Genomic DNA, 19362 nt, shown 5'->3' on the forward strand with positions numbered 1-19362 from the left:
CATTGACAGAAGGTTGACCCTGGTATACCACATCATTCCAACTCACTCAATTCCACATCCTTGGGCCAGGATGTGGAAAGGGAGCTATGGTTTTGGTGCATTAGACATGACAGCTAGAGACTGAGTGTGAATGAATGTGGCCTTTGTTATCTTTTCCTAGAACTACCTCGTGTGCGAAGGGGGGAGGGGGGGGTGCTGTTTTTCATATGTGGCGGGGTGGCAATGAGAATGGATGAAGGAAGCAAGTATAAATGTGTACAAGTGTGTATATGTTTATGTCTGTGTATGTATATGTATTTATACGTTGAAATATATAGGTATGTATATGTGCGTGTGTGGGTGTTTAGGTATATAAATGTGTATGTGGGTGGGTTGGGCCATTCTTTTTTCTTGTTTCCTTGCACTACCTTGCTAACACAGGAGACAGCGACTATGTATGATAAAAAATAATATATATATATATATATATATATATATATATATATATATTTTTTTTTTTTCAAACTATTCGCCATTTCCCGCATTAGCGAGGTAGCATTAAGAACAGAGGACTGGGCCTTTTTCGGAACATCCTCACCTGGCCCCCTCTGTTCCTTCTTTAAAAAAAAAAAAAAAAAAAAAAAAAAAAAAAAAAAAACACGGGAGGGGAGGATTTCCAGCCCCCCGCTCCCTCCCCTTTTAGTCGCCTTCTACGACACGCAGGGAATACGTGGGAAGTATTCTTAATCCCCTATATATATTTTTTTTTTTTTTTGCTTTGTCGTTGTCTCCCGCGTTTGCGAGGTAGCGCAAGGAAACAGACGAAAGAAATGGCCCAACCCACCCCCATACACATGTATATACATACGTCCACACACGCAAATATACATACCTACACAGCTTTCCATGGTTTACCCCAGACGCTTCACATGCCTTGATTCAATCCACTGACAGCACGTCAACCCCGGTATACCACATTGCTCCAATTCACTCTATTCCTTGCCCTCCTTTCACCCTCCTGCATGTTCAGGCCCCGATCACACAAAATCTTTTTCACTCCATCTTTCCACCTCCAATTTGGTCTCCCTCTTCTCCTCGTTCCCTCCACCTCCGACACATATATCCTCTTGGTCAATCTTTCCTCACTCATTCTCTCCATGTAACCAAACCATTTCAAAACACCCTCTTCTGCTCTCTCAACCACGCTCTTTTTATTTCCACACATCTCTCTTACCCTTACGTTACTTACTCGATCAAACCACCTCACACCACACATTGTCCTCAAACATCTCATTTCCAGCACATCCATCCTCCTGCGCACAACTCTATCCATAGTCCACACCTCGCAACCATACAACATTGTTGGAACCACTATTCCTTCAAACATACCCATTTTTGCTTTCCGAGATAATGTTCTCGACTTCCACACATTCTTCAAGGCCCCCAGAATTTTCGCCCCCTCCCCCACCCTATGATCCACTTCCACTTCCATGTTTCCATCCGCTGCCAGATCCACTCCCAGATATCTAAAACACTTCACTTCCTCCAGTTTTTCTCCATTCAAACTCACCTCCAAATTGACTTGACCCTCAACCCTACTGTAACTAATAACCTTGCTCTTATTCACATTTACTCTTAACTTTCTTCTTTCACACACTTTACCAAACTCAGTCACCAGCTTCTGCAGTTTCTCACATGAATCAGCCACCAGCGCTGTATCATCCATATATATATATATATATATATATATATATATATATATATATATATATATATATACAAGTAGTGGTGATGTGAGGAGATGGAGTGAGTATTTTGAAGGTTTGTTGAATGTGTTTGATGATAGAGTGGCAAATATAGGGTGTTTTGGTCAAGGTGGTGTGTAAAGTGAGAGGGTTAGGGAAAATGATTTGGTAAACAGAGAAGAGGTAGTAAAAGCTTTGCGGAAGATGAAAGCCGGCAAGGCAGCAGGTTTGGATGGTATTGCAGTGGAATTTACTAAAAAAGGGGGTGACTGTATTGTTGACTGGTTGGTAAGGTTATTTAATGTATGTATGATTCATGGTGAGGTGCCTGAGGATTGGCGGAATGCTTGCATAGTGCCATTGTATAAAGGCAAAGGGGATAAGAGCGAGTGCTCAAATTACAGAGGTATAAGTTTGTTGAGTATTCCTGGTAGATTATATGGGAGGGTATTGATTGAGAGGGTGAAGGCATGTACAGAGGATCAGATTGGGGAAGAGCAGTGTGGTTTCAGAAGTGGTAGAGGATGTGTGGATCAGGTGTGTGCTTTGAAGAATGTATGTGAGAAATACTTAGAAAAGCAAATGGATTTGTATGTAGCATTTATGGATCTGGAGAAGGCATATGATAGAGTTGATAGAGATGCTCTGTGGAAGGTACAAAGAATATATGGTGTGGGAGGCAAGTTGTTAGAAGCAATGAAAAGTTTTTATCGAGGATGTAAGGCATGTGTACGTGTAGGAAGAGAGGAAAGTGATTGGTTCTCAGTGAATGTAGGTTTGCGGCAGGGGTGTGTGATGTCTCCATGGTTGTTTAATTTGTTTATGGATGGGGTTGTTAGGGAGGTGAATGCAAGAGTTTTGGAAAGAGGGGCAAGTATGCAGTATATACACATGTATATACATACACATCCACACACGCAAATACACATACCTATACATCGCAATGTATACATATATATACACACACAGACATATATACACATGTACATAATTCATCCTGTCTGCCTTTATTCATTCCCATCGCCACCTCGCCACACATGGAATAACAACCCCCTCTCCCCTCATGTGTGCGAGGTAGCGCCAGGAAAAGACAACAAAAGCCCCATTCGTTCACACGCGGTCTCTAGCTGTCATGCAATAATGCCCGAAAACCACAGCTCCCTTTCCACATCCATGCCACACACAACTTTCCATGGTTTACCCCAGACGCTTCCCATGCCCTGGTTCAATCCATTGACAGCATGTCGACCCTGGTATACCACATTGTTCCAATTCACTCTATTCCTTGCACGCCTTTCACCCTCCTGCATGTTCAGGCCCCAATCACTCAAAATCTTTTTCACTCCATCTTTCCACCTCCAATTTGGTCTCCCACTTCTCCTCGTTCCCTCCACCTCTGACACATATATCCTCTTGATCAATCTTTCCTCACTCATTCTCTCCATGTAACCAAACCATTTCAAAACATCCTCTTCTGCTCTCTCAACCACACTCTTTTTATTTCCACTCATCTCTCTTACCCTTACATTACTTACTCGATCAAACCACCTCACACCATATATTGTCCTCAAACATCTCATTTCCAGCACATCCACCCTCCTGCGCACAACTCTATCCATAGTCCACAGCCTCGCAACCATACAACATTGTTGGAACCACTATTCCTTCAAACATACCCATTTTTGCTTTCCGAGATAATGTTCTCGACTTCCACACATTCTTCAAGGCCCCCAGAATTTTCGCCCCCTCCCCCACCCTATGATCCACTTCCACTTCCATGTTTCCATCCGCTGCCAGATCCACTCCCAGATATCTAAAACACTTCACTTCCTCCAGTTTTTCTCCATTCAAACTCACCTCCAAATTGACTTGACCCTCAACCCTACTGTAACTAATAACCTTGCTCTTATTCACATTTACTCTTAACTTTCTTCTTTCACACACTTTACCAAACTCAGTCACCAGCTTCTGCAGTTTCTCACATGAATCAGCCACCAGCGCTGTATCATCCATATATATATATATATATATATATATATATATATATATATATATATATATATATACAAGTAGTGGTGATGTGAGGAGATGGAGTGAGTATTTTGAAGGTTTGTTGAATGTGTTTGATGATAGAGTGGCAAATATAGGGTGTTTTGGTCAAGGTGGTGTGTAAAGTGAGAGGGTTAGGGAAAATGATTTGGTAAACAGAGAAGAGGTAGTAAAAGCTTTGCGGAAGATGAAAGCCGGCAAGGCAGCAGGTTTGGATGGTATTGCAGTGGAATTTACTAAAAAAGGGGGTGACTGTATTGTTGACTGGTTGGTAAGGTTATTTAATGTATGTATGATTCATGGTGAGGTGCCTGAGGATTGGCGGAATGCTTGCATAGTGCCATTGTACAAAGGCAAAGGGGATAAGAGCGAGTGCTCAAATTACAGAGGTATAAGTTTGTTGAGTATTCCTGGTAGATTATATGGGAGGGTATTGATTGAGAGGGTGAAGGCATGTACAGAGGATCAGATTGGGGAAGAGCAGTGTGGTTTCAGAAGTGGTAGAGGATGTGTGGATCAGGTGTGTGCTTTGAAGAATGTATGTGAGAAATACTTAGAAAAGCAAATGGATTTGTATGTAGCATTTATGGATCTGGAGAAGGCATATGATAGAGTTGATAGAGATGCTCTGTGGAAGGTACAAAGAATATATGGTGTGGGAGGCAAGTTGTTAGAAGCAATGAAAAGTTTTTATCGAGGATGTAAGGCATGTGTACGTGTAGGAAGAGAGGAAAGTGATTGGTTCTCAGTGAATGTAGGTTTGCGGCAGGGGTGTGTGATGTCTCCATGGTTGTTTAATTTGTTTATGGATGGGGTTGTTAGGGAGGTGAATGCAAGAGTTTTGGAAAGAGGGGCAAGTATGCAGTATATACACATGTATATACATACACATCCACACACGCAAATACACATACCTATACATCGCAATGTATACATATATATACACACACAGACATATATACACATGTACATAATTCATCCTGTCTGCCTTTATTCATTCCCATCGCCACCTCGCCACACATGGAATAACAACCCCCTCTCCCCTCATGTGTGCGAGGTAGCGCCAGGAAAAGACAACAAAAGCCCCATTCGTTCACACGCGGTCTCTAGCTGTCATGCAATAATGCCCGAAAACCACAGCTCCCTTTCCACATCCATGCCACACACAACTTTCCATGGTTTACCCCAGACGCTTCCCATGCCCTGGTTCAATCCATTGACAGCATGTCGACCCTGGTATACCACATTGTTCCAATTCACTCTATTCCTTGCACGCCTTTCACCCTCCTGCATGTTCAGGCCCCAATCACTCAAAATCTTTTTCACTCCATCTTTCCACCTCCAATTTGGTCTCCCACTTCTCCTCGTTCCCTCCACCTCTGACACATATATCCTCTTGATCAATCTTTCCTCACTCATTCTCTCCATGTAACCAAACCATTTCAAAACATCCTCTTCTGCTCTCTCAACCACACTCTTTTTATTTCCACTCATCTCTCTTACCCTTACATTACTTAATCAAACCACCTCACACCATATATTGTCCTCAAACATCTCATTTCCAGCACATCCACCCTCCTCCACACAACTCTATCCATAGCCCATGCCTCGCAACCATACATACATTGTTGGAACCACTATTCCTTCAAACATACCCTTTTTGCTTTCCGAGATAATGTTCTCGACTTACACACATTCTTCAAGGCTCCCAGAATTTTCACCCCCTCCCCCACCCTATGATTCACTTCCGCTTCCATGGTTCCATCTGCTGCCAGATCCACTCCCAGATATCTAAAACACTTTACTTCCTCCAGTTTTTTTCCATTCAAACTTACCTCCCAATTGGCTTGACCCTCAACTCTACTGTACCTAATAACCTTGCTCTTATTCACATTTACTCTCAACTTTCATTCACACACTTTACCAGACTCAGTCACCAGCTTCTGCAGTTTCTCACATGAATCAGCCACCAGCACTGTATCTTCAGCGAACAACAACTGACTCACTTCCCAAGCTCTCTCATCCACAACAGACTGCATACTTGCCCCTCTTTCCAAAACTCTTGCATTCACCTCCCTAACAACCCCATCCATAAACAAATTAAACAACTATGGAGACATCACACACCCCTGCCTCAAACCTACATTCACTGAGAACCAATCACTTTCCTCTCTTCCTACACGTACACATGCCTTACATCCTCGATAAAAACTTTTCACTGCTTCTAACAACTTGCCTCCCACACCATATATTCTTAACACCTTCCACAGAGCATCTCTATCAACTCTATCATATGCCTTCTCCAGATCCATAAATGCTACATACAAATCCATTTGCTTTTCTAAGTATTTCCCACATACATTCTTCAAAGCAAACACCTGATCCACACATCCTCTACCACTTCTGAAACCACACTGCTCTTCCCCAATCTGATGCTCTGTACATGCCTTCACCCTCTTAATCAATACCCTCCCATATAATTTACCAGGAATACTCAACAAACTTATACCTCTGTAATTTGAGCACTCGCTCTTATCCCCTTTGCCTTTGTACAATGGCACTATGCAAGCATTCCGCCAATCCTCAGGCACCTCACCATGAATCATTTTATTATTTATTTATTTTGCTTTGTCGCTGTCTCCAGCATTAGCAAGGTAGCGCAAGGAAACAGACAAAAGAATGGCCCAACCCACCCACATACACATGTATATACATACACGTCCACACACACAAATATACATACCTATACATCTCAATGTACACATATATATACACACGCAGACATATACATATATACACATGTTGGAAAGGATCACAATTTTGCGTGTGATCAATGTTTTGGACAATCACATGTTTACCAAATGGCGTCCTAGCTTCGTCTCTTTGATGTACATCAACTGACTGTTATATTCCTCTCTTGTGTCTACCCTAATGATGTGATTATTACACGAAAGTGCACTTGGGAACTTTTCGTGTTTCATTTTCCCCGTGGACTCATAGGAATATACACATGTACATAATTCATACTGTCTGACTTTATTTATTCCCATCGCCACCCCACCACACATGGAATATCAACCCCCTTCCCCCTCGTGTGCGAGGTAGCGCTACGAAAAGACAACAAAGGCCCCATTCGTTCACACTCAGTCTCTAGCTGTCATATAATAATGCACCGAAACCACAGCTCCCTTTCCACATCCAGGCCCCATGGAACTTTCCATGGTTTACCCCAGACGCTTCACATGCCCTGGTTCAATCCATGAATCATACATATATTAAATAAACTTACCAACCAGTCAACAATACAGTCACTATGCTGTCCCTTAATCCTCTCCTCACTTCTATACTTACACTTCTACCCTTCATTATTCTATTAAGGAACCCAATGACTCTTCTACTCTGCACTGCTCTCTTCCTTATCTCTCCTTCCATATCATCATACTTACCCAAGACAGATACCAGATACTTAAATTCTCTCACTTCTTCCAGTCTTTTCCCCCCATATCCAGAGCACAATTTAGTACACTTTCTTCTTTCACTATATATGGTTTCACAAAATCTATACTTTCACTCTGTTTCCTTTCAAACACCATTACTTTACTTTTACTTGCATTTGCTTTCAATCGCCTATGATAGAACACAACAGCCTTCTGCAACTCCTCTTCGCTCTTAGCAAACAACACAGTATCATCTGCAAGTCAGCTTGCCACTAGCTACCATCTCACTGCCACACTCCATCTCTGCACCCCTTTTCCCTAGTTTTGCTTTCATCTCTCTTACCACTCCATCCATGTATATATTAAAAAGCCACAGTGACATCACACAACCCTGCCTCACACCTTCCACTTTTCACTGTGATAAAAATTTTCTGCCTGTGCTTACCTGAAATCATCTATGTGCTTTAAAGAGGTCTGGTCTGTTGGTTCCTTTCTAATTACAGTTTTGAGGCCTCTGATTGACAACCCAATGTTGTCTTCAGCATCACCTTTATTTGGTGCAAGTTTGGCTAAAGCATCAGCTTTGTCATGTTCATGAAGGCCTATATGAGAGGGAATCCATAACAATTCTATTTGAATCCCTCGAGCAATAATATTAGAATATATGTCTCTGGCTTCAGAGACCAACATGTTGCATTCTGATCTCAGGGTGTTAATTTCGAGTAGTAAAGATAAATAGTCAGAGATAATTAATATGTCTGTAACAATGATTTCTACCAGCACAAGAAAGATATGTATGGCAGGCAATTCAGTTTGTAGGGTAGATGCCCAATTGTTTGTTCTAACATGTTTTCTCTTATCTATTACCACTGGGCTGGATCACATGATAGCACTACCTGCCCTCCCAGTGGCAGAATTGCAAGAACAGTCAGTATAGATGCACTGGGCTATATATATTTAAGTCTGGAGTTTCTGTATATGTTCAAGAGCACTGGTTTTAGCCAAGTGTATACAGATTCTTACATAGATATATAAATTGGTGTAGTATTGTCAAAGGGAGTCATCTGCCTTGAAGGCAGGAAAAGCTGCCACTCTGTAATTTTATACAAATTATGTACTCCAAGCATTGTCATGTGGTTGGCTGCTATTTTGATTCATTTACATTCACTTGTGCCATGGCATATATGGTTTAACAGTTCCGTAGAGACAAAGTTCAATCCATTTAGATTCATTTGTGCCATGGCATATATGGTTCAACAATTCTGTAGAGACAAAGTTCAATCCATTTAGATTCACTTGTGCCATGGCATATATGGTTTAACAATTCTGTAGAGACAAAGCTCAATCCATTTAGATTCACTTGTGCCATGGCATATATGGTTCAACAATTCTGTAGAGACAACACTATCTGGATCACCATGCAGAAGTTTCAGTCCTATCATAAGATTGATTTCAAGAATTGTCTTCAGTGCTAGGAATACCAAGTTCTTTCCCCATGTTGAGTACTTTAGTGGTCTTCAGCCATCTGATTTTTAAGGCTTCATTTTACATTCTTTTAAGTCTGTTGATATTTATGCTGTTATATAGGACTAAAACTAGTGCTTGGCAATCTATTAGAGACCTAATATAAACTAAGTACCTCATTTTAATAATTCTGATATATATATTTGTACCATAGTTAGGATTGTAATCTGCAACAGCTTCTATGAGCTCTGAGTCTATTTGTGCACTGTCAATATAGTTTTTGCACATTGGCTGTAGTACATAGGACAGATACCAAGATATTTGAAGAAGGAGGCAAGCAATTGGTTTTTTATCAATTTTCAATTAAGATGGTCCACTCCCACCATTACCAGTTCTTTTATCAAATACCTTAGTTTTATCTACTGAAATGAGAAAGCCAATAATTTCACAGGCTGTGTGTATGCAGTTAAGAACAGTTTGCATTTCATGATATTTTTAGGTGTGTACAAGAATATCGTTAGTATAACTAACAGTGATATTTTTGGGACACTGTGGAATTGATTACAGTAATGCACTCATTAAGGTTGGGCTAATCACTCCACTCTGAGGATTGCCAAGAGCATGTCTTCATTTTTGTAGCCTTTGAACTGCACCATGGACTTTCTCTGTAACCATTTTTGCTAACTCCTACAAAACAACTTTCCTGTTAGCAAAGTCAAGTTCAGCTTTTAGGTCAAGAAATGTGGTGTACTTATGCCAGCTGTCCCCATAAACTGTTAGGAAAATGGTGATACAGTTGTGTACCCTTTTGCCATGGGTAAAACCTTTTGGATGTTAATGTGCTGAGAGGTGCAACTGGAGGGATGTCTGATCATTATCTTGTGGAGGTGAAGGTGAAGATTTGTAGAGGTTTTCAGAAAAGAAGAGAGAACGTTGGAGTGAAGAGAGTGGTGTGAGTGAGCAAGCTTGGGAAGGAGACTTGTGTGAGGAAGTACCAGGAGAGACTGAATACAGAATGGGAAAAGGTGAGAACAAAGGATGTAAGGGGAGTGGGGGATGGAATGGGATGTATTTAGGGAAGCAGTGATGGCTTGCGCAAAAGATGCTTGTGGCAAGAGAAGCATGGGAGGTAGGCAGATTAGAAAGGGTAGTGAGTGGTGGGATGAAGAAGTAAGATTATTAGTGAAAGAGAAGAGAGAGGCATTTGGACGATTTTTGCAGGGAAATAATGCAAATGAGTGGGAGATGTATAAAAGAAAGAGGCAGGAGGCCAAGAGAAAGGTGCATGAAGTGAAAAAGAGGGCAAATGAGAGTTGGAGTGAGAGAGTATCATTAAATTTTAGGGAGAATAAAAAGATGTTTTGGAAGGAGGTAAATAAAGTGCGTAAGACAAGGGAACAAATGGGAACTTCAGTGAAGGGGGCTAATGGGGAGGTGATAACAAGTAGTGGTGATGTGAGAAGGAGATGGAGTGAGTATTTTGAAGGTTTGTTGAATGTGTTTGATGATAGAGTGGCAGATATAGGGTGTTTTGGTCGAGGTGGTGTGCAAAGTGAGAGGGTTAGGGAAAATGATTTGGTAAACAGAGAAGAGGTAGTAAAGGCTTTGCGGAAGATGAAAGCCAGCAAGGCAACGGGTTTGGATGGTATTGCAGTGGAATTTATTAAAAAAGGGGGTGACAGTATTGTTGACTGGTTGGTAAGGTTATTTAATGTATGTATGATTCATGGTGAGGTGCCTGAGGATTGACGGAATGCTTGCATAGTGCCATTGTACAAAGGCAAAGGGGATAAGAGTGAGTGCTCAAATTACAGAGGTATAAGTTTGTCGAGTATTCCTGGTAAATTATATGGGAGGGTATTGATTGAGAGGGTGAAGGCATGTACAGAGGATCAGATTGGGGAAGAGCAGTGTGGTTTCAGAAGTGGTAGAGGATGTGTGGATCAGGTGTTTGCTTTGAAGAATGTATGTGGGAAATACTTAGAAAAGCAAGTGGATTTTTATGTAGCATTTATGGATCTGGAGAAGGCATATGATAGAGTTGATAGAGATGCTCTGTGGAAGGTATTAAGAATATATGGTGTGGGAGGTAAGTTGTTAGAGGCAGTGAAAAGTTTTTATTGAGGATGTAAGGCATGTGTACGTGTAGGAAGAGAGGAAAGTGATTGGTTCTCAGTGAATGTAGGTTTGAGGCAGGGGTGTGTGATGTCTCCATGGTTGTTTAATTTGTTTATGGATGGAGTTGTTAGGGAGGTGAATGCAAGAGTTTTGGAAAGAGGGGCAAGTATGCAGTCTGTTGTGGATGAGAGAGCTTGGGAAGTGAGTCAGTTGTTGTTGACTGATGATACAGCGCTGGTGGCTGATTCATGTGAGAAACTGCAGAAGCTAGTGAATGAGTTTGGTAAAGTGTGTGAAAGAAGAAAGTTGAGAGAAAATGTGAATAAGAGTAAGGTTATTAGGTACAGTAGGGTTGAGGGTCAAGTAAATTGGGCGGTAAGTTTGAATGGAGAAAAACTGGAGGAATTGAAGTGTTTTAGATATCTGGGAGTGGATTTGGCAGCAGATGGAACCATGGAAGTGGAAGTGAATCATAGGGTTGGGGAGGGGGCAAAAATTCTGGGAGCCTTGAAGAATGTGTGGAAGTCGAGAACATTATCTCGGAAAGCAAAAATGGGTATGTTTGATGGAATAGTGGTTCCAACAATGTTGTATGGTTGCGAGGCGTGAGCTATGGATAGAGTTGTGCGCAGGAGGGTGGATGTGCTGGAAATGAGATGTTTGAGGACAGTATGTGGTGTGATGTGGTTTGATCGAGTAAGTAATAACAGGGTAAGAGAGATGTGTGGTAATAAAAAGAGTGTGGTTGAGAGAGCAGAAGAGGGTGTTTTGAATGGTTTGGTCACATGGAGAGAATGAGTGAGGAAAGATTGACCAAGAGGATATATGTGTCAGAGGTGGAGGGAACGAGGAGAAGTGGGAGACCAAATTGGAGGTGGAAAGATGGGGTGAAAAAGATTTTGAGTGATCGGGGCCTGAACATGCAGGAGGGTGAAAGGCGTGCAAGGAATAGAGTGAATTGGAACGATGTGGTATACCGGGGTCGACGTGCTGTCAATGGATTGAACCAGGGCATGTGAAGCGTCTGGGGTAAACCATGGAAAGTTCTGTGGGGCCTGGATGTGGAAAGGGAGCTGTGGTTTTGGTGCATTATTACATGACAGCTAGAGACTGAGTGTGAACGAATGGGGCCTTTGTTGTCTTTTCCTAGCGCTACCTCGCACACATGAGGGGGGAGGGTGTTGTTATTCCATGTGTGGCGGGGTGGCGATGGGAATGAATAAAGGCAGACAGTATGAATTATGTACATGGGTATATATGTATATGTCTGTGTGTGTATATATATATATACATTGAGATGTATAGGTATGTATATGTGCTGTGTGTGGACGTGTATGTATATACATGTGTATGTGGGTGGGTTGGGCCATTCTTTCGTCTGTTTTCTTGCGCTACCTCGCTAACGCCGGAGACAGCAACAAAGCACAATAATATAATAATAATAATGCTCTTTGATTCTGTTTAGTAGTCTGGTGAACATCATCCTCTCAAAAAGTTTTCATAGGCAACTTGTCAGGGAGACAGAGCAAAATTCATTAGGTTGATTGTGTTTAGTTATGACAAATAGGATATTGATCCATAAGGGTAGATGACCTGTGACATAACACATTATACAGCTTTAATAATGGGTTACCAGGTACATGTCTTCGAAGTCTAATAATGTCATGTGATACCACCCTCCCCAGGTGTAGTACCATTGCTGCATCAAGTTCAAACTCACATTTATTATGTAGCATGAATTAGGTAAGATCTTCTCTTTTAGATTTGTTGTACAAACATCCCTAGTCTTAGGCAGCAGCATGTTATAGCTAGGAGTATAAGATACCTTTTTTTCCACAATGGTGTCACTGGTGAGGACAAGATCAAGAATGTTTTTACCTCAAGTTGGTTCTTTACTTAACTGTTCTAGAAAAGCATCTCCACTCAGTTCCATTAGTCTCATTCCCTCTCAGTCAATTGTTAATGTGTTCCAGTTTATGTTTGGACTGTTGAAGTCTCCCATTATTAAAACCAATTTACTGTTTACTATAGTTTTGATTTCATTGTAAAGCATTGTCATCATCTTTTGCTAAGGAGGTCTGCAAATAACGCTGAGGCATAGTTTACTTTTGAACTTGTCAGTAATGTCACTATAAAATACACAGAAGGAAACACTGGTAAACAGACGCTTTTCAGTATAGCATAAAAGATGTTCTTAAATACAATTTCAACTTGCCGATTTTAAATATGACTTTAGAAAAATTACCACCATGTCAGGTTTTATTGTTATTCAAGTATGGTACTTCAGAGCAACTGGGCAAAGCAGCCCTGTGGTGTCTCTCTCCATATGGTCTTATACAATCACTGAGTGTTCTGGCAACACAGGGTAAGGAGGTAATGGGAGGAAAAATTTTTATTGTACATGAGCTCCAGCATGCTATGTTCAATGGCTTGCTGTATCTTTATATGTACATGAGCTCCAGCATGCTATTTTCAATGGCTTGCTGAATCTAATTGCATAAACTCAGGTCATCTTCATTCTCAGAATATAAATGGCTTCCAGACCCTTGTGCTGCAATAGTCCAAACAATTTCTGCTGCATATGTAGTCTTTACATCTAAACCACACAAAAGAAATATCACTGAGCTATTGAAAATAGCCCACCATTTGTATCTTGCTTTGAAGTTGGGAAACTAAGATAAGTGGTAGGTGCCACATGTTGTTTGTGTCATTTGCAATGGAAAATTAACACAGCAGCTCAAAGGTAAAAGACAGATGAATTATGCAGTGCCCATGGTTCGGAGAAAACATAAAGACCATATGACAGACTGTTAATTTTGTATGATAAAGATTTTTGATTTTCCAACAAGACGAAACAAGACATATGATGCCCAAACATTCCCTCTAAAGAAACCAGTGCCTCTTTCAATTGTTGTTCCAGTTCCACCAACCGAGAGATGGAGCCCATACTGACTCAGATGATGAGGAATTGGCAAAACTACAAATGATGCATGAGTCACATGATTAATTTGCTCCACATCTCATCACTCAGTCAGAAATATGTGATTTAGTAAGATTCATGAATCTCTCAAAGGACTGAACTGCTTGCCTCTCAATTAAATGAATGTAATCTGCTGGCTCCTGGTACAAAAATATCAGCTGTCAAGTTCCTCTGACATTAAAAAAATTATGTGTTCCTGCAGAGATGTGAAAGATTTAATGCTTGAGTTTGGTGATGAACACAACCCTTATGAGTGGCATCTATTTACTGATTCATCTAAAGTAAGCTTTAAAGTTGTTCTTCTGCATAAAGACTACTCAAAGCCATCAGTTACTAAAGTACACGAAGGAATCATACAGCAGCATGTAGTTAATCTTACACACCTCAAGCACAATCAATATAGGTGGAAATTTATGGTGACCTGAAAGTAATGGGGGTTGCTAATGGGAATGCAAGGTAGGCTCTTCAAATACTGCTGTTTGTGCTTGAGGGACAGCAGGGCTACCAAGGATCACTCTCAAGTTCAGCAATGGCCACTAAGTGAAGCATGCTTACCTTGAGAAAAAATATTCAAATAAACCATTAGTAAACCCTGACAGTGTGTTCCTTCAAACCATTACACATAAAACTTGATGAAAAACTGTTAAAGCTCTTGACAAAGATGATGAAGCATTTAAGAATCTGGAAAGAAATTCCTCATGTGAGAGATCCAAAAGGTAAAGAGGGCATTTTTATTGGTTCTCAAATCCATAGTGTTCTCTGGTGAAAACTTTGAACAAAAACTGTTGAGTATTGAACTAACTGCTTGAAGGTAATTGAAAAAGACAGTGAAAGGATTTCTTAGCAACATCATATCAGTAAACTACAGAGTTGGATATCAGTATGCTTGATGACCACAGAGCAATGGGATTTTACACATCACTGAAAATGCATTTCTTGTGCTCTCACTTGGAGTTTTCCCAGACAATTTGGGTACTGTAGAGGATAAGCAAGGTGAGCATTTTCACCAGGACATTAGTGATGGAAAGCAGGTATCAAGGAAAATACAGTCCTGGGATGATGGAGATTACAGAAAGGTAAATCTTATTTTATGGTGTAATATAGCTACCCTCGTGTTAGCCTGGTGAGTGCAAAGTAAGCAGGAAGGGGTGTGAATGATAAGTCTGACAGCTTAATATAAAAGAAGACAATGAGGTCTTGCTTCTTTCTTTTTCTTGAATTCTATCTACCTATATCTCTGATGCCTGTTCCATTCTGGAACTCCCTCAAAGGGGTGGCCAAGACAATAGTCTCCATAACTAGTGAACTCCAGTGCTCCTTAGCTTCTAGTGCCTTACCCTTAACAGGCCACTGGCAGAGGCCAAGTCTAGCACAGCGTTTACAGAGGCTTCTACCTAATGTTCCTACTGACTGATTCTACCTAATGTTCCTACTTACTACTTCTATCTATTGCTCATACCATTTTGCCAAAAGGCAGGGCTAGCACACAGTGCTCACTACAGGAAAATTTAGACCTATGAAGAATGAGCTGTGTGAGTTAAGTGTTATTAAGTGTTATGTGTGACAAGAAGGGATTGTATATTTGTGGACAGAGCACCAGTAGTCCACATGTGGGTCTTTGATATCGCAATCTAATCTTGGTTGTTATGTTCATACTGCATTCGTGGCAAATAACATATGATAGATAACATTATGCATTCTGAATGATACACTTTGCATTACTCATTATTTTACATTTTGAATGACAGAATAATCTAGCTCTTTACTGTCATCTTTTATCATAGTCCATCATCACTCCAGGATCATATCCATGAAAATTTGGTACAGCTATTATGTAATCTGCTACATGGTTGGGTCCTGTGCTAGCCTCTCTCCTCTCATACTATGAGTTAGTTATTTGTTAACATTTCACCTGCTATTCTTCTACACTTTCCTCATTAGCTGATAAAAAATGATGTAGTTATCTTTACTATGGTCATCCAACAATCTACCTATTTTCTGTGGGTTACTGTACAGACACCCTAAGAGGCTAATGGACATACATTTATAGCAGTCATAGCAGATGTACTAAGAAGAGATGAATTTTTTCCATGCCTGCTTGGGGATGGACAAGACATCTATAGGCTCCTAATGGTACAGTAAGTGTACTGCACATATAAACAGAGGCAAGAAAAATTCAAAACATTTGACGATGGCTAGTGTTCAAGGGCTAAGGATACAAAGTAGGTTACAATAGCAGCATGAGAACATGTGAAGCCCATTTAATTTCAGCACTCGTGTAAGATGATCTGGTCTTAAATTGTTTGATATGAATCTGGTGGAGGAGTTAGAAGGTCCTGTTGAGAATAAAAGTCTAAGTCAGCAGACAACACTGTTAACATGTGTAAGGAAAGCAAGTTTATGGAAATCATAAGATCATGGAGTGGCGAAATGTAGATAAGGAGGTCCCTACCATGGAGATTCTGACTAGAGGATCAAATGCTTGACTTTATAACCAAGCCAGATAACAGTTCAACTCAAGACAATGATAATGATGATGATACAGTCCCAACTGATTTAGAGAAAAACTTATAACAGATGTTGCTGAATGGCTGTCAAAAACAAAAAAGTTCATTGAAAATAAAACAGACTATATTTTCCATGAAATAATGAATGTACATCTTTTATTTACAAAAATCACTGCCCTTTAAGGGGTGTATGTTGCACACTCTAAAATCATATCATACCTTCAGAAGGCCACTGCTAAGTGTGACAACATGCCATCCTACATTTTATATGCTTCACAAGCACAAAATCATACGCTCCCTCTGTTTCTTGTAACCTACAACAACACATGAATAAAGTGGGAGCTGCACTTTTTGGTAAGGTCCTACTTGAGTCTATACGTACGTTTTGATCTAAAAATGCAGCCTGTGTAAAGCAAACCCATCCCCTTCTGTAGGTATCTTTCCAAATAGGTCTCAGTGTCATCTAAAAATATTTTATGTTAATGCTTTGAGTATACATATTAAAATCTCTGAGCTAGTGACAACAGCTTTAGAAGAAAAGTAGAGTGTGATTGCCATTTCCAAATCTTGGTTAGATATCAGAAATGGACATTTCCTCACAGAATACTCAATTTCAGTGTATGCTTTATTTAATATGGATACGGAAAACAAAGTAGGCAGTGGTGTTCTGCTCTGTTCAAACCCATTTAAATCCCCTAATAAAAAAATTTGTAGTTGTTGAGAATGTCAACTTCATTTTTGTACAAATTAAAGATAAACTACATTAGAAAATAACAGTAATACTAGTTTATAGGCACCCTGCACAGTCACCAGAGGTCAACAAGAGATTTTATGATCAGTTAGCAGAAATCTGTAATGAACAAGATTCAATTATAGTAGGAGATTTTAATATACCAGTACTGAAACAGGGAGAATCCCTTTCCAGAAGCTCCAAGTGTGAACTCCACCTAAATTTGCTTGATGTGCCCCAATCAAATTAGTTGAGGAACCTACTCAGGACAAGAATATATTAGATTTAGTTGCAACTACAGATGAGGATCTCATTAATAATCTTGAAGTGGAAGAAAAGTTTAGTACAAGTGATCACCAACAAATTATTTTTGGTTTCCTTCATCACTGCAAGTAATGTTGATCAACATCGACAGTCATTAAAATATACCCAATATTAAATGTGCAAATTTAAATGATCTTTGCAATGCTATTAAAGGCAAACCTGGGATGATATGGTCTATGAAAATGACATGAATGAAGCTTGGAAAAGCTTCAGTAAAACCTGCAAAGCAGTAGAAGGAACATAAGTGCCGATGCATAGTAGACAGTTTATTTCTAAAACAAAGCCTAGTTAGTGAAACGGTGACTTAAAAAAAGTGACTACTGTCTGAAAAAGTAGCTCATATGAAACTCAGAGAACCCAATACCCAAAGAAGATAGGATAAATTATGTAAATTTCTGTGCAAAAAGTGAGAGAGTCACATGACAAAGTAAACATCAATACAAAGCATAAATGGCTGAACATAACAAAAGAAACCCTAAGGAGTTTTACAGAGAGTCACTGCCCAGTCAATAGGGCCATTAATTATGGAAAACAGTGACGTGGTTAACGACAACAAAGCCATGGCAAAAGTATTAATTGTTTTTTACATCTGTATTTATGATCAAAGACGTAACTCATGTCCCAAATCCAGTTTTATCAGTAGGAGGGGTACACTTCAACAAATTGACAAAATTAGCCGAATACATACTTTCAGCAGTAAATGGAATGAAAATAAATAAAACGGCAGGCCCTGATAAGTTTCATCCAAAAACAATAAAAGGCAAAAAATGAGATAATTAAGCCTGTGGCGGCTCTTTTCAGTGAGTCACTTGCTATGGGAAAAGTTCCACGTGAATGGAAGTTTGCCAATGTAACATCAATATTCGAAAAAGGAATGTCACTGCCCAGAATATATTTTCCTATTAGCTTAATTTTTGTTATTGGAAAACTAATGGGAACCATCATTTGAGATAGACATGTAAACCATTTAGAGAACCACCACTTAATAAACAATTCTCAGTATGGTTTTTGACAAAATCGCTGGTCTGACAAATTTGCTTGATTTCTTTTATAATGTAATGAACATGTATAACATTTTGTATTTAGATTTTCAAAAAGCTTTTGATAAGGTTCTGCATCAAAGGTTATGAGCAAAAATTAAGTCAGATGGTACTGATAGGGATTTTAGTGGATAGGAAACTGGTTGACTGGCCAGAAACAAAAATAGTTGTGATTAATGGTCAAGCTTCAGAATGGCTAAACATAACAAGTAGAGTGCCGCAAGGATCAGTCTTGGGGCTAGTTCTCTTTCTCATTTAAATTGATGATATTGATAATGGGCTGCATTGCATGATATCAAGATTTGCTGATGATATGAAAATGGGAAATAAATCTACAAGTGAACTTGAATGCCTTCTGCTTCAAAATGACATAGACAAAGTGAAGGTCTAAGCTCATTGGTGACATGAATTTTAATATTGATGAGTGCAAAGTTTTACATATCGGAATTGAAAAAAAAAGCAATCTACAGTATGAACTCTGATGAACTGCAAAAGGTAAGTGAGGGAAAAAGACTTGGGCATAACAATCTGTGCTGACCTAGAACTAAGTAAGCAGTGCACAAAAGCTGTGAAAAGTTAAATTCTTGGATTCTTAGGGAGGACCTTCTCATTAAGTCCAAGGAAATTATTCTTACTGTTCAATTCATGGATCATCCACATCTTGAATATTGTGTTCAGTTTTAGTCACCCTTCCTGAAAAGAGACAAAGACAGAATGGAGCGAGTACAGCATTGAGCTATCAAGATGATTCCCAAACTGAGATACAAATTATATGAGAGCAGATGAAATGACTTGGTTAAGAGGTGATCTAATACAAGTATTCAAAATTATCAAATGCTTTGATAATCTTGATGTATGAAGTTACTTCAGGCTTGCTTTGTCACATTTTACACAGAGTAATGGATGCAAACTCATGGCCAAAAGTTTTACCTCAAATGAGGCAAAGTACTTTTTCTTTAACATGATTTACTCATGGAATGACTAGCCAG

At 39.8% G+C, this 19362-nt stretch overlaps 1 protein-coding gene across 6 annotated transcripts in view; it reads right to left on the reverse strand.

The window, feature by feature from the left end:
- LOC139749634 (uncharacterized) overlaps positions 1–19362 on the reverse strand; it is a 230043-nt gene that overhangs the window by 33381 nt on the left and 177300 nt on the right. Inside the window, exon 11 of one of the 6 annotated variants that reach the window (XM_071663789.1) lies at positions 19009–19066. The exons of 4 other annotated variants lie outside the window; for them this stretch is intronic. In XM_071663789.1, the coding sequence (XP_071519890.1) occupies positions 19054–19066 (13 nt within the window). In that variant the 3' untranslated portion in view covers positions 19009–19053. Of the gene's footprint in view, positions 1–15760; positions 19067–19362 lie in introns of those variants that run through there. One more of the 6 variants, XM_071663787.1, reaches the window with a different exon arrangement.

Source organism: Panulirus ornatus, chromosome 7 (assembly GCF_036320965.1).
Source record: "Panulirus ornatus isolate Po-2019 chromosome 7, ASM3632096v1, whole genome shotgun sequence".
In the NCBI taxonomy this organism is placed as follows: Eukaryota; Metazoa; Arthropoda; class Malacostraca; order Decapoda; family Palinuridae; genus Panulirus; species Panulirus ornatus.